Source organism: Protopterus annectens, chromosome 5.part0 (assembly GCF_019279795.1).
Source record: "Protopterus annectens isolate FY-2018-M chromosome 5.part0, PAN1.0, whole genome shotgun sequence".
NCBI classification, from domain to species: Eukaryota; Metazoa; Chordata; order Ceratodontiformes; family Protopteridae; genus Protopterus; species Protopterus annectens.
In genome coordinates this window covers 1,457,057,178-1,457,080,196 of record NC_056735.1, presented here as the reverse complement: position 1 = coordinate 1,457,080,196, position 23,019 = coordinate 1,457,057,178, and the positions used below count along the sequence as shown (strand labels likewise).

The window sequence follows — 23,019 nt, the reverse complement described above, 5'->3', positions numbered from 1 at the left end:
ATAGGGCACTGCTTCCCAGAAAGTTCTGGTACAACAAATCTTCAGCCCTCTTGCATTCCCAACACTCAGAGCCGGCTCATCTTAAAACAGATTTGGAACACTATAGCTCTACAGCTGCCAAGACATAGGAAAGGTCTGCAACAGAAAGGAAATGCAATACAGTTCTATTTCATTCACAACCAAATAAAATACACATCCTGGACCTCTGACAATGGACAGGGGAAAATGGTGTGGCCACTCAGCTGATAATTAAATTAGGTTACTTCCTTTCTGTGTTAGGCACACCTCTCAAAATGTCAAGACTTTCACAGAAAGCTCAGATTTTTGCTTCATATTCTGGGCCCGTTCCTCATAAAATTTGTCATTTTCTGGCAAATCACTGAGAACTGAAGTCACAAAATTATGAGAGACTTGAGTTTCAGGCTTCATATCCTTCATAACATACACATATCCTTCATAGCATACACACAACACAATCTTAAAAGTTGTTAGAATAATAGAGCAGTATTTAAAATTAGTTCCTGTCTTTGACCTTTGTCTCCCCGTTATTTTTAGCTTTGTCCAGATTTCCTGCATTAAGAGTTTTAAGAGCTATGGTGTTGGGCTCACAGACTTATCCTCTCCCACCAACTGAACACAACACATTCATCACTATATCTTTTGTTGATGAAACAAAGCAGTTAGCTACTGATCACCACAAAATTATATAAACTCAAGACTCCAGAAAATAATTCACAGTGTTTTTTCAAGACAATGTATTTCATCAGGATATGGCAAAATAACGTAGTGTAAATCAGAAAAAATTGCAACTTACTTTCTCCTGTACATCTCTGCAAATATACATCCCACACTCCACATGTCCACTGGGGTCGCATATGTTGACTGAAGTAAAACCTCAGGGGCTCGATACCACAAGGTAACTACCTGTAAAGGTTGCAGTATTTAGATTTTTTTTTGTTTTTCTTTTTAGAAATTTCACTGGCATGTTGATAATTAATTCAACATCTTTTCAAAAAAAGTTGAAATAGACCTGCTTACCTGGTCAGGCTTTGCACATTTTCACAGTAAATCAAAGGTCCATAAAGTGGCCAAACCAGGGTACTGTGCAACTCGGCACTTAAAAGCCCCCCTTCTTCTGATGATGGTCGTCATGGTTCTACAGCTACTGGCATGACAGACATTACACAGCAGCACAACAGAGAACAGCAAATATGTGAAGGAGGACATAAAGTACACTTGTATTAGGGACCTTCCATAAATGTAGATTTTCGTCACACTTGCAGTTGTCAGAATTAGAAAGGTGGTGGGGTGGACAATGCCACCTTTAGATCTCTCATGCCCCTGCAGAACCAGCCCCAGATCAAAGTAGACCTGGTGGTACCTTCAGCGCCAACCAGACCCACCACAAGGTGCCCCAATCCGGGAGTTCCAAGAAGAGCTCACAAAACAAGGTAGCGTGCCTGGTTTGACAATTAAGAGGGGAAGGGTGAAGGATAAGGCAATCCCAAGCAAAACAAAGACTCTTTGTACCAAAGGCAAGCGTCCAGTCTGGTGGACCCCAGCCATAAACAAACTCTACAACAAAAGGAGGAAGCTACTACAAGATAGAGCAAAATCCTTAAAAGGTAAGACACCCTTGATCACTATAAGTAAAAAACTAAGAGCTCTCATAAAATCATCCAAAGCAAAACTCAAAAGACAATCATAAGGCCTTCTTTAGCTATGTTAGAAACCTGGGAGGAAACTCCCAGATATGCTCAGAACTAGTTCAAAATGATGTGAAGATTACTGATCCTACGGACATTGCCAACATACTGGCTGACAGGTTCAGTGCAAACTTCTCCCCCCCCTCCCCCCCAAAAGGAGAGATATCTATACCAAATGATTGCAGCCCCCCAAACATCTCCAACACCCAAGTGAGAACTGCTCTCTCCAAAGCAAAAAACACAGCATCCATGGGACCTGATGGTGTCCCCGGCTGTGTGCTCCACGAACTCAATGAGGAATTAAACCCACAGCTAGGACAGCTGTTTAATCAAAGTCTTACCTCTGGATACGTACCCAGGGAGTGGCGCACTGCAACTGTGGTCCCACTTCACAAAGGCGGTGCCCCCACCGACCCTGGAAATTACCGGCCCATTAGCTTGACAAGCCTTATCTGCAAAGCCATGGAGAGGATCATAATGGACCTCATAAATAAAGACATAGGAATTTGCAGACTTTGGATCCAACCCAGTTTGGCTTTGTCAAAGGCAGATCATGCCTTTTAAACTTGGTTGACTTTTGAAACAGTCACCAAAGCCATTGATGAGGGAAAGGCAGTCCATACAGCCTACCTCGATCTGGCGAAGGCCTTCGATACAATACCCCACTCGGGTATCATTGAAAAACTCATCAGCTTAAATATTAACCCATACATCACAAGATGGGTTGCAAACTGGCTGAGTGACAGAACCCACAGGGTCAGAGTTGCTGGCGCCATGTCAGACTCAAAGCCTGTCACAAGTGGTGTCCCACAGGGCTCAGTCCTGGGCCCACTCTTGTTTGGCATCTACTTCTCCGAAGTACAAGCAAACACAGGAGGGTTATAGCTGACAAAGTTTGCAGATGACTGCAAACTGGGCGCCATAGTAGAAAACACATCGGACACAGATATCCTTCAGAAGGGTCTCACAGAAACGGATAACTGGTGCCAGAGCCATGGCCTAAAGTTAAATGCCAAAAAATGCATAGTCATACCCTTCGGGAAAAACAAGGTTACCCCAGCTACCAAATAGGTGGCAATCCACTGAGCACAGAAGAAGTTATCAGGGACCTGGGGACCCAGGTTGATAGTAGTCTGTCATTCGACACCCATGTAGCTAAAGTAGTTAGGAAGACCTTCTACATTGCCCACCTTATCATGAAGGGATTCTCATCTAGATCAAGGAGGTCATTGTCTCCCTCTACTCATCACTCATCAGACCAATGATTGAGTACAATGCCCCATTCGAATGTATCTGACCCGACACTTGCAGCAGCTGGAGAGGCCACAAAAGTTCCTCACCAAAAGGATAAAGGGTCTCAAAAATCTGTCCTATGCTGCCCGACTGAAAGAACTCCAGCTCTATTCAGTCGCCATCATTGCTCAGAGGTGACCTTTGCCTAACATACAAGGCCATGTCAAACCCAGATTTGATGAATATGCTTCACCTCAAAAATCTAGATCCATCAGAGCCACAAGGCGGGAGACTTAAACCTCGACACGGCTATTAATAGGACGTGCTGGAGGGATAGATTCATCACCCAAAGACTCCCTATGCTGTGGAACAAAATCCCGGTATATGTGAGGCAGAGCACCTCGCTGGCCTTGTTCAAGAGAAATCTTGACCAATGGATGGGAGATCGCAGATATACCCCAGGGATTACCTCAGTGTCACTGCTCGACAGAGGCACAGCAAAATAATGGGTATAGTTCCCCATACTAAAGGGGTGGCGTAAGCCACAAAACGATGGGCTAGGCTTGTAAATGCCCTCGGGCAGATAGCCTAGTATGAACCTATGAACCTATGATAAGGTTACCATCACAATCCCCAGGGGTACTTTTTCTATACTCCATATGGCAAACGTCTTTAATCACCTGAAGCATTAACTGAATTTGGTCACTGGGAACTGGTGGAATACCTCTGAACTGGGGTCTTTCTAGAAACTGACAGTATTCCGTCTTTACAGTTTTTACCACTCACCTGAAAGTACAGTTTTGTACCTACCATAAATGTAGATGTCCGATAGGTATGCATCTGCAGTCCTTACATATGGGTTGTCCTGCCTCAGGCAGCCCTTCGGTCGGCCGGATTCCAAAGTCTGGGTCCGGTGTCAGCTGATGTCACCCTCTCCCCGACGTCAGAGCGCCTGGGGTATAAAAGCGTCAGCCGGCACCATCTTCCTCAGTTTTTCTTGCCCCAGATGCCAGGTGCCCTCTAAGGAAGGCTAAATTTGGAGAGATGCAAAAAATTCCAAACATGCACAGTAATATAAAACAAATACACCATAATAGATAACCCCAGCTAGCTATAAGAGGGATAAGTACCCAGGAAATACCATAGAGGGGAAGGAGGGAGGGTAAACCTGACTGCAGATGCATACCTATCGGACATCTTCATTTATGGTAGGTACAAAACTGTACTATGTCCTTCAAGGATGCATCTGCAGTCCTTACATATTGGTAGAATACCATAGCTAAACTGGGGGAGGTAGGATCTAAGAAAGGGATGGTGTAGCTAAAATGCCCTGCAGGACTGCCGTAGCAAAGCCTGCTCTGGATCTGGAATATAAGGGTAAATTGCAATGCTTGGAAAATGTATGCACGGAGCTCCATGTAGCAGCTTCTAAAATGTCCTTGGTAGCCACCCCTCTTAAAAAGGCTGTGGAGGTGGCTGTGGCTCTGGTGGAATGAGGTCTAATGTTAGCTGGCACAGTTTTGCCATGGAGAGTAACAGAATCGAATGCAATTCCCTATCCATTTTGAAATTGTCTGTTTGGAAATTGCTTTTCCTTGTACACCAGCAGCATATGCTACAAATAGCTGGTCAGTTTTTCTGTAAGTCTTAGTTCTGTCCAAGTTGTAGCGCAACAGTTGTCTGTGAATGTCCAGAGTATGCAGAAGTTTCTCCCCTTTGTTTTGTGGATTTGGAAAGAAGGTAGGCAGGAGAATAGCTTGGTTCAGTGAGACCCTGGATACCACCTTTGGCATGAATGAAGGATTGGTTCTCAGTGAGACTCTGTCCTGATGAAAAATAAGAAATGGTTGTACTGCCATGAGGGCCTGCAACTCAGATACTCTTCTTGCTGAGGTTATGGCCTGAAGGAAGGCAGTCTTCCAAGACAGGAACTGTAGTTCTGAAGATGCTGCTGGTTCAAAGGGAGGTAGAGTTAATTTTTCCAACATGAAGTTAAGGTCCCATGTAGGCACTGGTGGTTTCCTTGGAGGATTGATGTTTTTAATTCCCCTTAGAAACTGCCTTAGGAGAGGATGAGAGAAGACAGGTGGATCAGTATTGTATTCTGCTGAAATTGCGGAAGCATGAATTTTTATGGAAGAGTAAGAAAGGCCATTGTGGAGCATTTCTGCCAAGTATTCCAGGATATGCGCCAATTTCAACACTGTCGCATCTAGGCCCTTTGTGGTGCTCCAAGTGTGAAATCTTTTCCATTTTGCTGCATATGCCTTTCTTGTGGAAGGCCGGCGAGCTTCCATGATGATGTCCTTCACTGTCTTGGATAGCTTATCCTGGTGAGGAGTCAAGGTATTCTCCAGGCTGTCAGCTGCAAGGTTTTCAGGCTGGAGTGCAGAATTTTGTAATTGTGTTGTGTCAGAAGAAGTGGCCATTGTGGTAGAGGCCACGGTTTCGTGCATGACATGCTCCTTAACAGTGGGTACCAGTGCTGTCTGGGCCAGTCCGGAGCTATCAGAATCACTTTGGGCTGCTCTGTCCTGATCTTCAGTAAGACCTTGGTCATTAATGGAAGAGGTGGGATGCATACACTGTTAGAGTATTCCAGCTGAAAGAGAGGGCATCCACTTTCCATGCTTGTGGGTGGTATGTCCTTGAGCAGAATTTCTTCAGCTGATGGTTGTGGTGGGAGGCAAAAAGATCTATGTCCGGCCTCCCCCATGATTGTGTTATCTGAAGGAAGATGTCTGGGTGCAGCATCCATTCGTGTGGATCCATGATATTTCTGCTTAGGCTGTCCGCCAGTATATTGTCTTTTCCTGGCACAAACTGGGATTGCAGCTCTATATTGATTTTTAGGGAAAGTTTCCAAAGATTCATTGCCAGCCTGCAAAGAGGGTAGGAACGGGTACCTCCTTGCTTGTTTATGTACCACATAACTGTGGTATTGTCTGTCCTTATTAGCAGGTGTCCTTGATGCAGAAAATGTTTGAAGGCCTCGATTGCATGTATCGCCGCCAGCATTTCCTTTTGGTTTATGTGCATGCGCAATTCTTTCTGTGACCATAGTCCTTGAATGCATCTGCCCTCCATGTGTGCTCCCCATCCATGGTCTGAAGCATCCGTTGTAATGGTTTGGCTGATTATTGGTTTGCTGAAGGGCAGACCCCTGTTTGACTGGCTTGCTTGAGCCCACCACAGAAATTCCTTTTGAAGGCATGGAATGAGTGGTATCAAAGCTTCTAGGCTGTGACTGTGCTGACACCATAAACTCCTTAGGTACCATTGTAGTTTCCTCATATGTAGTCTTGCTTGTGGGATTTGAAGAATGCAAGATGCCATGTAACCCAGGGCCTGCAGGATTTTCCTTGCAGTCAGCAGAGTTTGTCTTGTCAGATTTTTGAAATAATCCGGTAGTTGTCTTTGTTTTTCTTCCGTGAGAAAAGCCATTTGGGTGGTTGTATCTAGTTTCGCACCCAGAAAAATTATCCTTTGGGATGGAGCAAGTCTTGATTTGTGAATGTTGACTGTATATCCCAAAGCCTGAAGTAGGCGGATGGCATAATTCAAGTGTTTTACCAAAGTTTGTTGGCTGTCCGCTTGTATAAGGCAGTCATCCAGATATGGGTATATTTGAATCCCCTGAAGTCTGCAGTGTGCAATTACTGATGCCAGGCATTTCGTGAATACTCTGGGCACAGTAGATAAGCCAAAGGGCAATGCTGAGAATTGATAATGCTCTGAACCTGCAAGAAATCTGAGGTGTCTTCTGCAACTTTGTCTGATAGGGACATGCAGGTATGCCTCCTTGAGGTCTAGAGTTACCAGCCAAGACCCCTTGCCCAGCATGGGAAGGAGTTGCTGTAGGGTCAGCATTTTGAATTTTGGCACAATGAGATAAGTATTCAGTGCGGACAAGTCGAGAATAGGCCTCCATTGTTTTTCTTTTCTTGGGACAAGGAATAGTCTGGAGTAAAATCCTTGGCCTTGTTCTGTGAGAGGAACCTTTTCTATAGCTTTCATTTGCAATAGGTTGGAAATTTGTTTTAAAGCCTCTGCCCTTTGATTCGGTGGCAGGTTTGGCATGCTTTTCTTTTTGGTAATGTATGAAAATGGAACCTGTATCCTTTTGTCTATTATTTGCAATGTCCATTTGTCCCTTGTAATACTGTGCCAATTTTTTGAGAATAAAGACAGCTTTCCGCCCAAAGGTGCTTCCAATTGAGCCCTGGTTGGCGGGGTCAAGGTGAAGTCATTGAGTCTATCCTTGTGCAGCAGTTGTAGGTCCTGCACTACCTCTCTGGTTAGGAGGCTGCCATTGCCGTCCACTGTAGGAGCCTCTAGCTTGCCCTCTACCTCTGGCACGTCTATTCTTGCCTCTCTGAAATCTCTCAGTGTCTGGAAAGGACCAATTCTTAGAGGGCCAATTTCTGCTGAATCTTGGTGGTTGGACCTGGAGAAAATCTTTGACTGTTTGTACAGATTTAGCCTTTTCCTCAAATTTCTTTAAGACCTCCTGAGCAGTGGAGCCAAATAACTTTTGCTTTTCCAGTGGCGCATCCAGAAGCTTTGCTTTAACATGATCTGGCAGAGTTTGTTCCTTCAGCCAAGCATGCCTACATATGACTGCACCTGTCATTGCTGACCTACATGAAGCTTCCAGTGCATCATAACCACACTGCAAGAAATGGTTGCTAACCTGTTGGGAGTTATGTACCAGATCCTGAAGTGACTTGCGATCTAGGGGTTCAGGTGAAGACAGTTTTTTATGCAATTCATCTAACAAATACTCTTGGTACTGTATCATATGGAATTGACAATTTAATGCCCTCATAGAAAGAGTGGAAGTAGTATACAATTTTTTACCCCATCTCTCTAAAGCCCTGGACTCCCTTTCAGAGGGGAGTGGATTTTTAGTAGTGGCAGATGCAACCCCTTTAGGGGAAATAGTTTCAGGGTCAGCAGAGTGGGCCTTGAAAAGGAAATGATGCGAGTCCGGGACCCTGTAGTACCTATCTGGTTTGACAGGAGCCGGAGGAAGGGAGTCAGGGGTAATGCTAGACTCAGAGTACACATCATCAATGACATTCAAAACAGGGGCAATAGCCAAAGGTCTATGCTGGGATAAATGCAAAAAAGTCCTTAATCTCTTCCTGGAATCAGAAAATTCCTGGCCCTGCCATTTGAAATGCTCTCTCATGGAGTGAAGGGTCTCCCCAAAAGGACAGCTCTTCAGGAGGGGAGGCAGAGGGAATCGATTCCTCTGCATCAGAATCCTCGTAGGCCGTAAAAGCCTCCTCCTGGTAGTCTGAAAGAGCAGAGCCATCTGAGGCCTCATCAGAGGAGTGGGGATCAGTGGGCTCAACCCTGGGCCTTTTGTCTAGAGGAGGTTGAGAGCCCCTGTACGGATGTGGCTGAGAGCCCCTAATTAAGGAAATAAGGTCCTCAGCTAAACTTAAAATCTGAGGACCTGTAGTGGATCCCTGAGGAATAGCCTTGGGAGGCAGAGATTTTGGCTGTTTAGCAGCTTTAGCCCTTGTGAATGCCTTTATGGACATGGATGCAGGAGGCCTGGCTGCTCCACGTGCTGGTGTAGTTTTGTCTAGGGAAATTGTGTCAGATGTTTCCGGAACACCGGTTTCTGAGGGAAATTCTATAACCCACTCAGAAGAGGCCTCCGGGGCCGAGGTTGTCGGTTGTGCGGTTTCGCCGGTCGGAAGTACCAAGGACTCTGTTTCAGCCGAGACTGAGACAATCGCGGTAGGCCTAGGCGTGGTTTCAGCCGAAACCACGGTCCGCGTGTGTCTGTCCTTGTCCTTCCATTTTTTGGTTAAATGAGCAGTCGGAGTCTCCGACGGCATATTGTAACAGTAACTAGCCCCAAAAAATTCCTCTGCAAACTCTGCCCGACGCCTAAGAGTGCATCGGTTGAAGGAGGCACAGGCTGTACAGGCCGAGACGTCGTGGTCTGGGCCTAGGCAGGGGAGGCAGTAAGAATGGAAATCCTTATGAGGTATTTGTTTCGCACAAGTTAAGCAATTATTAACTTTAAGTGTTTGATCTGACATCGGCTGAGGCAAGAAAGAGTCCCCAACGGGGTACTTAGCTTTTGAAGTCTTCGGTAGCTGAAGTTACAGGAGCTGGCCGACCGGCACTTGCAAACTGCTTCTGCTTCGGACACCACGAGGCAAGAAAGACTGGGGAAGATGGCGTCGGCTGACGCTTTTATACCCCAGGCACTCTGACGTTGGGGAGAGGGCGATATCAGCAGACGCCGGACCCAGACTTTGGAATCCGGCCGACCGAAGGGCTGCCTGAGGCAGGACAACCCATATGTAAGGGCTGCAGATGCATCCTTGAAGGACATCTGAGCAGCTGTCTATTTTCCTATAAAAGTGGACAAAGCTTCCCCTAAGTTTTAATAGATGGAGGGATGGATGGAGTTGGAACTGGAGTTGAGGCGGACTTGGGATACGAGTAAAGAGAGGGGCAGCCAGTCTGAGTTATATGATACACCAGGGGTATTTGCCCTGAGGGCCTCTGCCTTTCTCTTATGTTTAGCTTGCCACTGTCTTCTGTACTTACCCCCTCACATGCCATTCCTAACGGAATTCCCATCTGAGGTAAGGGGCCCACGTCATGGCTGGAAAATTTCAGCTCTTCCTAGACACAAAGGTCCGAACATTTTCAATTGGGTAGTGGGTGGTAAAGTGGAAATCTCTAAATAAATGGACAATGTAGATTCCTGACTTCACAATGTCTGGTGAGGGGAATATTTTACCCAGGCGCATCTCCTTTTGACTGTCGCCATAACTGCTGCCTACATAACATCTAAAGCATCACAGCTGCACTTCTTGAAGTGTCTGGTCACCTGGTAAAAAGAGACAAAGTTCCAACAAATCCCGTTTCAGGGTCTATCTTCAATCCCATCTACTTTGGTTCTCATCTACTCAAACAAGATCCGTTGATAACAGAGCATGTGGGACTGGCAGCTTAAAAACCTATAACCCTGAGTGGCAGCCATATACACTTTTTGTCCTCAACTATATGCACAGTTCAGCTCTATTTGGAATGAGATTCCTAGCTGGAGAAGAAATTGCTCCCTTGCTAGATCAAGTGACACAATATCTGGATCAACTAAAGGACTTCTATACAGGTACTGTGGGGAAAACCTGACCCTGTGAAAGCAAGCTTTCCAGCAGCAGGTGTAACAGGCTCAGGCTCTGGTGATGCCTTTTCCAAGACATCGCCAGAACTCCTAACACTGGAGGGACAGCCAGCAGCCTATATTACAGACCAGTGAAGGCCCTATCCTTGCTGGGCTTCACAGTACTTTAGGGAATCCAGCTCTAATGTCTTTCATTTTGTGGACAGTCTTTCCAAACGGGAAGTGGAGAACAACTGCAGGGAACCTTGCTCACATTGGCCAGTTCATCAACCTCAAAATACAGGAGTTGGATTTCATCTCAGGGGGAGTTGACCTTTTCTTTTCAGGAAGGACCCCTAATACTGATGACATATCTGGCTCAAGTATAATTATTTCAAGTAACAAATCACTATATCTCCAGCTGAAGACCTGGTAGGGGAAATTGGTTTGAGACAAAGCCCAGCTTAGGCCAAGGCAAGTTGGGTTGCACCAGATTAGGCGTCGGTGCTTTGTACCTTCTAAGTTCAGAGATGGCTGCAGGTGGACAGCTGAGACACCAATACAGTCAACTTCTTGAGAGATGTAAATTCTAGGGATCCCCCCCCCTCCAGAAATCAAAATATGAGCCTTGCCCACTAAAGGATTACTACCTATTGAAGGAACATTGGAAATTTTGATCCAGGGAAACATGCCGGAGATTGAAGGCTTGGGTGCCTGCACTGCAGTCATGCCAGGGGCCTCGTCCACAATGGATTCCACAGATGGTGGACTGCAAAAGCTCCTCACCTAGCAGAGAATCCACAAACCACAAACAATCATGACTTGTCAGTGATGTCCTTTGTTTCCTTTCTTCTCTACCTCTCTTCTGAATGCTTCTCTTCTTGATGTAGGCTCCCAGAGGCTTTGGGCAACAGTACAGTGGACCTAAAAAGGCTTACATCCCTGCTTGGCAGCAAACTCCTGCAGGGAACACTTATGACAGTCCTCGGGGCAAGTGACATACAGTGGAGACAGCAGTCCAAGTCATGCTCCAGTTTAAGGCAAAAACAATTACTGTAAAACCAACTTTGGTGCAGTTAACTATCCTCAGGAAGACTTAAATGTGGCAGACTGGCAGACACATGCTATTGAAAATACAAAAGCAGCTAAATGCCAGGAAAGATCTAAAGATGGCACTGGCCAATGCACTTTTTACCAACGTTCTTACTACAGAAGGATGGTGGCAGCTGAAGTCCTAAGGGTGGGTAGTGAGCTACCTGTTTGGCAGGATATCACAAGAGAGAAGACAGCAACAAGAATACTACAGTGAACAACCAAAAATACACCAGTTCAGCACAGGTATGAGAGGCTGCTGCACAATCCTCCTAATTCTCAACAAGCTGTTGCACATTTAGCTTATTTTTTTTAACCACAAAGTACTATACATGGATGAAATTCAAAGCATGTTTTAAACAAGGAAAAGCAGCACAAATATGCAATAAATAAAACAAACCTCAATGTGCAAACAAAAAAAAGACTAACAAAACACCAACTTAATGTACAAACGTAACAGCAATTACATAAAACAATAGGATTCACACGGAGACAAAATTTCAACAGATCAAAGTCCCAACAAAACATTCTAACATATTATAAACTTATCTGAAGAATAGTGTGCATGTGTGGCTTACAGGGTTGCCAGATGTCCCTATTTGGGCAGGACTATCCCGAGATCAGCAGCCTGATCCAGAGTCCCGCCCTGCCGGTTTAAATCCCGGCCAGCCTCCGCTTTGGTTTTTTTTTTTTTTTTGATTGGCCCGTATACCTGGCATACGGGCCCAATCAAAAATCGCTAAACACGGAGCTTCTTGTGTTCCGCATTAAACAGAAGTAGCTCTGTGTTTAACGATTTTTAATTGGCCTGTATGCCGGTATACGGGCTAATGAAAAATCGCTAAACACGGAGCTACTTCTGTTGAATGCGGAACTGCAATGTTCCGCATTAAACACGAGAAGCTCCATGTTTAGCGATTTTTGATTGGCCCGTATGCCGGTATATGGGTCAATCAAAAATTGCTAAACACGGAGCTACTTGTGTTGAATGCGGAACTGCAATGCATTAAACATGAGAAGCTCCGTGTTTAGTGCAGAGCTACTGATCTTTAATGTGTCTGTTCCGCATTAAAGACCTTTTTTTTTTTTGGTCTTCACTTGCTGTGACCTTTTTTTTTTTTTTTTGTCCCTATCTGGCTGGTTGTAAATCTGGCAACCCTAGTGGCTTACAACAAGCTATATGGCTATGAAGAAGGGGTCTACCAAGTGAGCATCTTTAGGGATGCAGAAGCTGCTGGCTCTTTTCTAAGACAGTTTAAATCTTGGGTAGGGGAAAGGGTTTCTTCTAGGGATCCAAGATGTATGACCCCATTAAAGAAAAGTTTCAGGTGGGGGTGAGAACAGATGGGGGAAAAGGTAAGACAAGTAGCTATAGCTGAAGCATGTACCTTACTACTGGAATAAGAAAGTCCTTGGTGAAATGGCCCTGACAGGTATTCTAATATTAGATTTATGTTTGCCAGTAAAGGGTTAAATGCCTTTGTCCTTGCAAAGAGGAAACCTTTTCCATCTGTATAAGTAAGATTTTCTGGTATTTGGTTTTCTTGCTTCTCTCAGGATTGACACTTCAATAGAACAGGCTGCAGTATTAATAGTCAGGAAACTAATCCTCCAAGCTCTTAGTTTGAGGGTGCTCACATGAGGATGAATGGCAGTCCACTATCTGGGCGAGTAGGTCCATCACTTGTGGAGAAATGCAATATATCCCCTTGATGAGGATCAAGGGGTGGAAAACCAATTTTTCCTTGGCCAGAATGGAATTGTGTATCAAGCTTGGACTGCCTGACCTCAACTTGATCAGTACCCTGGGAGTCAGGGTAGAAGGTGAGAAGGCATAACGAAAATGTCCTGTCCATCTGAATGAGGAGGCATCTGGTTTCCATGTCCCTGATTGTTGGGCTCTTGAGCTGAACCTTTGAAGTGATGCAAAAAGGTCTATACTGGTGTATCCCCCTGATGGGCGAGGTCCGGGAAGGTCCCTTTTTAGCATCCATTCTTTGCTGTCCATAATGTTCCTGCTCAGGGTCTGCTAAGGTACTGCTGTGGCCCAGGTGTAGGATGCTATCAGTGTTGCTGTGCAAAGAGTCAGATCGTTACTGCTAGACTGCACAGGGGGTAGAAAGGAGTTCCCCTTTGCTTGTTTATGTTCCACATAACTGTGGTGCTGTCTATCAAAATTTGCAATGCTGTCGAGGATAGGTTGCTCTGAAGAGTTTTCATCGCTAGAAAAACTGCCAGCAACATCTGGTTTGTGTGTGAAGTTTTCTTTGCTCTGGGGTCTACACCTTGCACTTTCATGGATCCTAAGTAAGCTCCCCAGGCTACTTTGGAACTGTCCATGGTAACTGTCTTGTCCGTATCTGGCAGACGGACTTGCACCTGGATTTAGCCTGATGGTGTCATTCCACCAAAGAAGTTACCTTTTCAAGCACAGTAGAAAAGGCAGAAGGGTTTTCAGGATTGCATGTGTTCAGGAATTATTGAAAAGCCCTCAGGTGTAATTCTGCCAGGGAGACCATAAAGATGCACAATGCCATATACCCCAAGGCCCTTAAATATTCCTTTGCTGTGAATATCTTCCTTTCCAATAAGCTAAGTAGGTAATCTGTTAGAAAGAACACCTTGTCTTGGTTAAGAAGGCTTTTTGCTGTTCAGAGTCTACAACTGGACCAAGAAAGAGAATTCATTTTTTGGGTTGAACGCAGGACTTGCAGAAATTGTGGGTGAGCCCTACTCTCTGAAAGCAGTACATGGTAGCCTGTACAGCTGTTTAAAAGTTTCAGGATGTCTCATCCAGGGGAAAAAAACAATCGTCCAGGCAGGGGTAAGTATGCACTCCTGTAATGTGCTACAACTGGGACTAAACATTTGTTATAAACTCTGGGTGCAGTGGATACACCAAATGGTAAAGCACAGAATTGGTAACGCAAACTTGCTACTAAGAATTGAAGGCATCTCCTGCATTCTTCTGCTTTAGGCACATGAATATAAGCATCCTTCAAATCTACAGTAACCATGTAAGGTCTTGGAAAAATCAAAGGCAGCAGTTTTTGAAGAGTCAGCATTTTGAATTCGTGAATGTCTAGGAACTTGCTTTACTTTGAGAGGTCTAAAAATGGCCTCAAAGTCCTTTCCTTTCTTGGGACTGGAAAATCCAGTAGAAGAACCCTGCTGTCTCCTCCCCAGAAGGGATTAGTTGAATGGAGAGCTTCTTGATCTTTTGAAGGCTTTAGTATCCCTAAGAAGGAAACCCTTTCTCTGAACTGAATGAAGTAACCTTTTATAGGATGTTTACCACCCATGGATCTCAGATGATGTTTCCAACGTTTTAAAAAGGACAGTGTTCCTGCCAGTGAGATTGGGGGTTGACGGGTAAAAGGGGGAGAGAGGTGCATAGTCACTGCTGTTTTACTTGGGGGTGGGGGTCCTTTGGGGGCTGTTCAAGTTTTCTTCTCCTGGATTGTCTACTGGACTTTTGATCAGGAAGGTCTACTCTCGTCTTGCCTAGGAGGCAAAGGTCAAGGCTTAGAATAATTCCTATTGTATCTTAGGGTTGGAGACAAAAATAACCTCAGTTTTTATTTTCTTCTCTTTTTTATTTAATTTCTCAAAAATCATCACTACAGAAGACCCAAAGGGAATTCTTGATCCAATTTGGCCTAACTTAGTCAGAAAAGTGGTTTGGTCTTCAGCCAGTAGCAGCTGCGCTACATGATCTAAAGCAACAAAACCACACACCAGAGAATGCCTGGAAACCTGGAGTGCTGTTTTAGCAGTGTCTAGCATGTCCCTGACTAATACCTTACCTACAATGCCACTGCTTTAATGATTTGTTCCTACAGGGACCGAGTACTTTACCATGAGAAACTGGAAACTCAGGGCCTTCACAGTGAGGGCAGCAGATGTTTAAGTCTTCTTCACAAACCTAATTGTCTACTTTCCCTGTCATTACGTAGGGGATATCTAGCAGCAGGTTTAGGTGCATCCCTAGTAGATTTGGTAAGGACTACAGAGGGATCTGCCACAGAGTTCTTACAGAGGTGTTTGAGAGAGTGTCAAGCAATGGATAAAAATCTGTTGGGTTTCCTTGGAGTGAGGGAAAGAGTCTGGATGTAAACAGATGTCCTCAAAGACATTGAATACCACACGGACTGGTGGTAAGCTAGTGGTCTGGGGGATAAGCAAGCTGTGAAGCTGTCTGTAATGGGTTTGGGTCTGAGAATTCCATGCTTTCCCCTCTGAAAAGCCTCATTCATTTTATGTAATGTATCCCATCAGGATAGGACTGAGAGGAAAGGTGTTCACTGTAAAATAACTCCACCACCACCATCATCATATCCTAAAGACTCCTCCTCTTGAAAGGGGACCTTGGACCATGTAAATGACATGTGTTCCTACCAAAAGACAATGGAAGATGAACAATCTCTTTTGACCGTTGTTCAGATGTCAGAAACTGAGGCCTGCTGAGCGACCTCAGACACAACTGAGGTGGACACCAGAGATATAAAACTTGAGTGGCCTGCTACCATGGTGGCCTCCTGAGGCGTCACACCAGACAGCTTGAGCTTGGGGGCTGTAAAAGTACCTCATCAGAGTAGTCTGTTAACTTAAATGCAGAAGGATCTCCATCATCTGCAGAGTCCTTTTCCTTTGGGCTTTTTGTCTTTTCATTTCTTTGGCAAAGTAGTGGTAGAAGCCAAGGAAGGTGGAGGCGTAGTAACCGGGTCCAAGGACTCCATGTGCGCTGCAATGCCTTTGGCCCTATGCTTAATGGTCGCAGCTCTAAATCTAGCACAATCCTGACAATTGGAAATGTGCCAAGTCTCCAAACAGACAAAAGTCTTGAAACAGGATTCGCTTCCCACACCTCAAGCAGTTAACTTTTTTGAACATAAATCAGAAGAATGTCCTTTGGTTACAGATGATGAAAAAGACTCTGGAAATTGGGCTGATTACAGGCTTTTGCATAGCAGGAAGACACAAGGATCAGTACTGTAACATTGACTAAGAAGATCATCATAAATAAATGTTTGCAAGCAGAAAGAAGGCTTTAGGGTTAGAAAAACTAAGGCAAGGGCAAATAATCATGCCTACCTCAAAGTCTCAGAAGGCACCATTCTACCAGAGTAGTATGTCCAACCTAAAAGCTGTGCCCAGTATGAATTGCTGCACAAAGGTGTGGGCTACGTACAGTGGATATGTTGCCTCCCCATAAAACACACAAGAAAGTGGTAAAAGTAGCCCCCACACTACATCAGTGAGGAAGGTAAGGGATAAAAATGCTGTGCGAGTCTATACATAACCAGCCAGTTTCTTTGAGATGAAAGGCTAAGTTAGGTCTTCACCTTCAGCGCAAGCTGAGAACAATTATAGAACCTTTCTCAGAGCTATGGTTACTGGAACGTCACGCTGTGACATCCCCAGACTGGCACCACCCTTAACCCATAGCTGAGGACAAAAAGGTCCTTCACTCCTCTGAAATCTAGCAAAAAATATTAGCTAGCACTTCTGCCCAATTAGCAGCTTTCAACAAGGTCATCCCATTTGCCTCAAACTATATGATCTGAAGAGTCTGGACCTCATCACAAAGTCTTTGCTGATTTTGAACATCCACTAAACACAAAAGAGTTCTCACAGTGGTCTGCTGTTTCAGAAACACCACAAAATGAGTAGAATTAACATCTGCCTCTGAAAAAACTTGGTGAATAAATTTTGGGACAGTACTTGTTCTTAAAGAATCTTCGATGTGGTTGGGCTTCCACAAAGCTACACAGCTCAGAAACTTATCTGACCACACTGACTGGGATTAGGAATAATAATGCCTCAAAAAGAGGAATAGTAAGTTTTTCTTCATTGTGATTTGGTCCAATGGAGGAAGAAAGTCTTTGGTGGGGAACAGAAAAGCACTACTAAAAAAAAAAAAAGTCAAATCAAACTTGTGTGTGTAACTAAGGACACTGCAATAATTAAAAAAAAAAAAAAAAAAAAAAACAGCAGCAAATGAAATGATAAACAAGGAACCAGGACTATCACTGCAAACAAGACTAACTGCAAAAATTACAGCTGCACTAGGCAAAAAAACGTAACAAATAGGACTCTCGTCCTTCAACATCATGACAGTAATGAGATGGTCTATAACAGAAGTACTCTGACTGCAGAGTATGTAATGCCTATGTCATAAAGCCACCTCAATTAACCTAACAATAAAGAAACTGAGCTTGGAGAAAACTTTCACAAGATAAGGGCTTTTCATCCAGAAAAAAGGAGGTCATTGTCCCACTGTACTCATCCCTCATTAGACCCATTATAGAATACAACGCCGCGTTTGGTATGTACCTCTCAAGACATCTGCAACAACTGGAAAGGCCGCAGAAATACCTCACTAAAAAAATCACAGGCCTAAAGCAGATGCCCTACGCTGACCGCCTTAAAAAACTCCAGCTATACTCTGTCTACTCAGAGGCGATCTCTGCTTAACATACAAGGCCATGTCAAACCCAAAGCTGTTGGACATGCTACACTTAAAGAAATCCCAATCCCTCAGCCAAACACATCAAGGATCTAAACTTTGTCATCACAATAAACAAAACATGCAGGAGGGATAGGTTCCTGGCCCAGAGACTCCCCAGACTCTCGAATAGATTGCCCATACATGTCAGAGTGTCTCTTTGGCCCTTTTCAAAAGGAACCTTGACGATTAGATGGGAGAAAGGAAATTCACCCCGGGGATCACGTCAGTCGCCCTGCTAGACATGGGTCCAGGGAAATAAATAGGTGTGGGAAGAAATAGCCTGGGAATTGTTATGGCTAGGCTTGTATAAGCCCTAGGGCTGATAGCCTAGTACCAACCTATAAACCTACAAATTAAAAGTTGTACTGGGCAAAGGTCTTTGTCCTCCTTCAAAGTGTGAGGAACTCGTTCAGGAAAGTACAGTTAGTTACATGCTTACCATAACTGTAAACTTAGTGACTATCTTCACTGTTGCAGTAACCACTCTCCAGATTTCCTGTCCTGCAGAAGTCCAGAGGCCATCCCGAATACCAGAGAATTCTTCCATCATGGTACAAACAGTCGTGGGCTGGTGCTGCTACTTCTATTTTTTTCTTGCCCAAATAACCTGCCAGAAGTGAACCAGAACAGCTTGGCATTAAAAAGGGAAGGGGACCTAATAGGGATTGGGAGAAGGGTTTTAAACAGTTCAGAAGGGTTCCCATTCCCACCTTGGATAAGGAGCAAAAAGAGGGTATGTGGGAGGGAATAGGTAAGACACAAACATCTAAATTTATTGCAAGAACTTGTACGACTGTACTATTTTAAATGTACTTCGCTATTGCATTAATCACTCTTGGGATGATTCCCAGATATAAAGTGAGATGGTAGACTGGACAGATGAACGGGCGGGGAAATGAGCCCCTACAAAATGGTACGTCAAACCCTGCTCTTGCTCTAGAAGCATCAGCCAAACTGCAGTAGTTTGAGAAGGTGTGCACTGAGGACCTCAGATTCTCCTTGGATAAAACTAAAACCCACAGAAAATCTGATTAGTTGTTTGTCGTTTGCAAAAAGCAAGGAAGGAAGACCAGTTAACAAACAAACCATCTTTAAGTGGATTGGTAGCTACATAGCCTTCTGCTTTGAACATGGACAGTCAGTACTAGGTGGGATAAGGACCCACTCCAGAAGTGCAATGGTGGCTACCGCTGCCTTCCTCAAAGGAGTAACCATTCAGTCCTGGAAGCAACCACATGTTCTCTGTGCAAGTTCAATGAGTGCAGTATTTTTTTGTTTTAAGGATTTGTGAAGACAACAGCAAGTTAATGGATTGGTTCACAGAAGGCTCAAACACCACCTTAGGTATTTACCTCAGTTAACTCAAGTAAACACAGTGGCTATAAAACGTTGACACTCCCCTGTTAAAATGCCAGGTTTTTGTGATATATACAAAATGAGACCACAATAAATCATTTCAAAATTTTTCCCTACTTTAATGTGACCTATAACCTGTACAATTCAATTGAAAAACAAATCCGTTAGGGGAAAAAATAAAAAACGTACAATACGCTGGTTGCATAAGTGTGCACACCCTTAAACTAATACTTTATGTGTGCACACCCTTAAACTTAAAACTAATACTTTGTTGAAGCACCTTTTGATTTAATTACAGCATTCGGTCTTCTTGGGTAGGAGTCTATCACATGGCACATCTTGACCTGACAATATTTGCCCACTATTCCTTGCCGTGCTCCAAATCTGTCAGATTTTGAGAGCATCTCTTGTGCACAGCCCTCTTCAGGTCACCCAACAGATTTTCTACTGGATTTAGGTCTGGGCCATTCCAAAATTTTCTTCTGGTGAAGCCATTCTTTTGTTGATTTGGATGTATACTTGGGGTTATTGTCGTGTTCAAAGGTGAAATTCCTCTTCAGCTTCATCTTTCTAACAGACGTCTAAAGGTTTTGGGCCAAAAGTGACTGGTATTTGGAACTGTTCATAATTCCCACCTTGACTAAAGCCCCAATTCCAGCTGAAGAAAAGCAACCCCAAAGCATGAGACTACCACCACCATGCTTCATCATGGGAATGGTGTTCTTTTGGTGATGCGAAGTGTTGTTCTTGCGCAAAACATACCTTTTGGAATTGTGGTCGAAAAGTTCAACATTGGTCTCATCAGACCACAAATTTTCCCACATGCTTTGGGAGAGTATGTATTGTTTTGCAAATTTTAGCCAGGCCTGGATGTTTTTCTGTGTAAGAAAAGGCTTTTCTCTTGCAACCCTACCCATAGTCCAGACATATGGGGAATATGGGAGACTGTTGTCATGTAGTACACAACCAGTACTTGCCAGAAATTCCCACAGCTCCTTCAGTGTTGCTGTAGATCTCTTGGTAGCCTCCCTGACCAGTTTTCATCTTGTCTTTTCATCAGTTTTGGAGGGACGTCCAGTTCTTTGCAACATCACTGCTGTCCCATATTTTCTCCACTTTTTGATGACTCTTTTCATTGTGTTCCATGGTATATCCAATGCTGTGGAATTTTTTTTGTACCCTCCTCCTGACTGATCTCCTTCAACAATGGGATCCCTTTGATACTTTGTAAGCTCTCTGCAAACCATTGCTTTTGCTGTAACAGGCAACTGAGTAAATGTCAGGAAAATCCTACTAGGACAGCTGAACTTTATTTGGGGTTAATCAGTCTCTAACTGATGGCTGGTGCATACCCACGAAGACTGAATGTTGTAATTAAATCAAAAGGTGCTTCAAAAAAGTATTAGTTTAAAGGTGTGCACACTTATGCAACCAGTGTATTGTATGTTTTTTTTTTTTTTTTTATGTTTTCCCCTAAAAAATTTGTTTTTCAATTGAATTATACAGGTTATAGGTCATATTAAAGATGGGAAAAGTTCTGAAATGATTTATTGTGGTCTCTTTTTTATATCACAAAAAAACTATCATTTTAACAGTGGTGTGTAAAACTTTTTATATCCACTGTACACTTAGGGAACTGAATCTCACTTGCAAAACAGTTTGGGTGATTTATACGATTGTTTGTGCAGTGCCTTTGATGTGGGGCGGATACCCAAAGATTGAAAAGAATGAAGAGTGGTCCATCTCAGTGATGTTAAGTGCGAAAGGGATAAAGTACAGTTTTGTACCTACCATAAATGTAGATGTTCGAGTGTTCACAATGCTGCAGTCATTACACTTGGGTTATCCTGCCGTCAGGTGGTCCCACAGTCGGCCCGAATTCCAAAGTCTTGGTCCTGCGTCAGTTGCTGTCACTTCTTCCCTGATGTCAGGTCGACAGGGGTATACAAGATGCATCAGACACCATTTTCTTCAGTTTTTCTTGCCCCAGATGTAAGGTGCCCCCAAGTAGGTAGGCAATACATATTGCTAATCAAAAATATACAATAAAAACAATACCTTCAGTTACCAGCAAATACACCCCAAAGGTTGTATAGGATAGAAAGGTATAGATAAGCCCAGCTAGTTCAGAGGGGATGGAGGGAGGGTAACCTGGACTGCAGCAGTGTGAACAATAACATCTACATTTATGGTAGGTACAAAACTGTACTATGTTCATCGTATTACACTGCTGCAGTCATTACACTTGGGTAGAATCCCAAAGCTGAGGTTGGGTGGCTGGTCTATAAAGAGTTAGGATTGGCTATGAGGTCCTGCAGAACTGCAGTGGCAAATCCTGCTCTGGATTTAGAGTAAAGAGGCAGGTGGTAATGCTTGGTAAAGGTGTGCACTGAACTCCAAGTTGCCGCCTCCAAAATTTCCTTGGTAGGTACTCCTCTGAGAAAGGCTGTTGAAGTGGCTGTCGCCCTGGTGGAATGTGGCCTAATGTTATTTGGGACTGATTTTCCATGCTGTGTGTAGCAATACCGAATACAGTGTCCTATCCATTTGGATATAGTCTGCTTTGAGATAGCCTTGCCCTGTGATCCTGCAGCATATGCTACAAACAGTTGCTTAGTTTTCCTGAAAGCCTTTGTTTTGTCCAAATAGAAGCGTAGCTGCCCGTGTATGTCCAAAGAATGCAGAAGTTTCTCCCCTTTATTCTGGGGGTTTGGATAAAAAGTTGGCAAATGGATGGTTTGGTTAAGAGCCACACTAGATACCACCTTTGGCATAAAAGTAGGGTTTGTTCTTAAAGATACCATGTTCTGATGAAAAATTATAAAAGGTTCCACTGCCATTAATGCCTGTAGCTCTGAGATTCTTCGTGCTGAAGTTACCGCCAGGAGCAGAGCTGTTTTCCATGATAAAAATTTTGGATCGGCTGTATTGGCTGGCTCAAAAGGAGGTAGGGTCAGTTTTTCCAAAACGAAATTGAGGTGCCAAGTTGGTGCTGGTGCTCTCCTGGGCTGTCTTATGTTTTTAGCCCCTCTGAGGTACTGCTTTAGCAAGGGATGAGAGAACAAAGGAGGATCCGTGTTGTAATGTGCTGAAATGGCAGAGGCATGGATCTTAATTGATGAGAAGGATAGGCCTCTGTCCAGCATCTCAGTTAAGTATTGTAAAATCTGAGGAATGGTTGGAACCAGAGGGTCAAGGCTTTGAGCCTGGTTCCAGGCACAGAATCTCTTCCATTTTTCTGAGTAAGCTTTCCTGGTGCTAGGCCTCCTGGCCTCCAGAATGACATCCATAACAGCTTTAGAGAGAGGTGTTGTCTGTTTGACTAATGTATCTGCCATGCAGCCAGGTTTAGGGTTTTGAGCTGACCGTGCAGGATCAGATTGTTTAGTTGAGTCAGAAGGTGTGGAATTTGAGGCAAAATCCATGGTGGGCCTTGAGCCAAGTTCCTTAAGATAGGGTACCAGTGCTGGCATGGCCAGTCGGGAGCAATCAGGATCATCTGTAGTTTGGCTTTTAGGAGTACCTTTGAAATGAGAGGCAGTGGCGGGAAGACAAACTTTTAGGTTTTTCCAGCTGAACAGAAGAGCATCCACTTTCCATGCCTGTTTGTGATGTCCTTGTGCAGAATTTTGGTATTTGGCAATTCAGTGGGGATGCAAAAAGATCTAAGTCTGGGCATCCCCACTTTTGCGTTACCATACTGAAGATTTGTGGATTCAATTTCCATTCGTGAGGGTCCATGATATTTCTGCTTAGATAGTCTGCCAGAGTATTTTTCTTTCCTGGCAGGAATTGTGCTTGTAGGTGAACTTGATACGTTAGAGCTGTGTTCCACAAGGTCATGGCTTGCCTGCATAGGGGATAAGAATGCATACCCCCTTGCTTGTTTATGTACCACATTACTGTGGTGTTGTCTGTCTTTAGTAGTAATTGTCCTGGATGTAGAAGGTCTTTGAAGGCAGTTAGTGCATTTTGAACAG

At 44.1% G+C, this 23,019-nt stretch overlaps 1 protein-coding gene across 3 annotated transcripts in view; it reads right to left on the bottom strand.

Annotated features, from left to right (window-relative positions):
* CDK4 (cyclin dependent kinase 4) overlaps positions 1-23,019 on the bottom strand; it is a 357,049-nt gene that overhangs the window by 128,055 nt on the left and 205,975 nt on the right. For all 3 annotated transcript variants that reach the window (XM_044071272.1, XM_044071273.1, XM_044071274.1), the window contains one exon: positions 815-924. In XM_044071272.1, the coding sequence (XP_043927207.1) occupies positions 815-924 (110 nt within the window). The remainder of the gene's footprint in view (positions 1-814; positions 925-23,019) is intronic.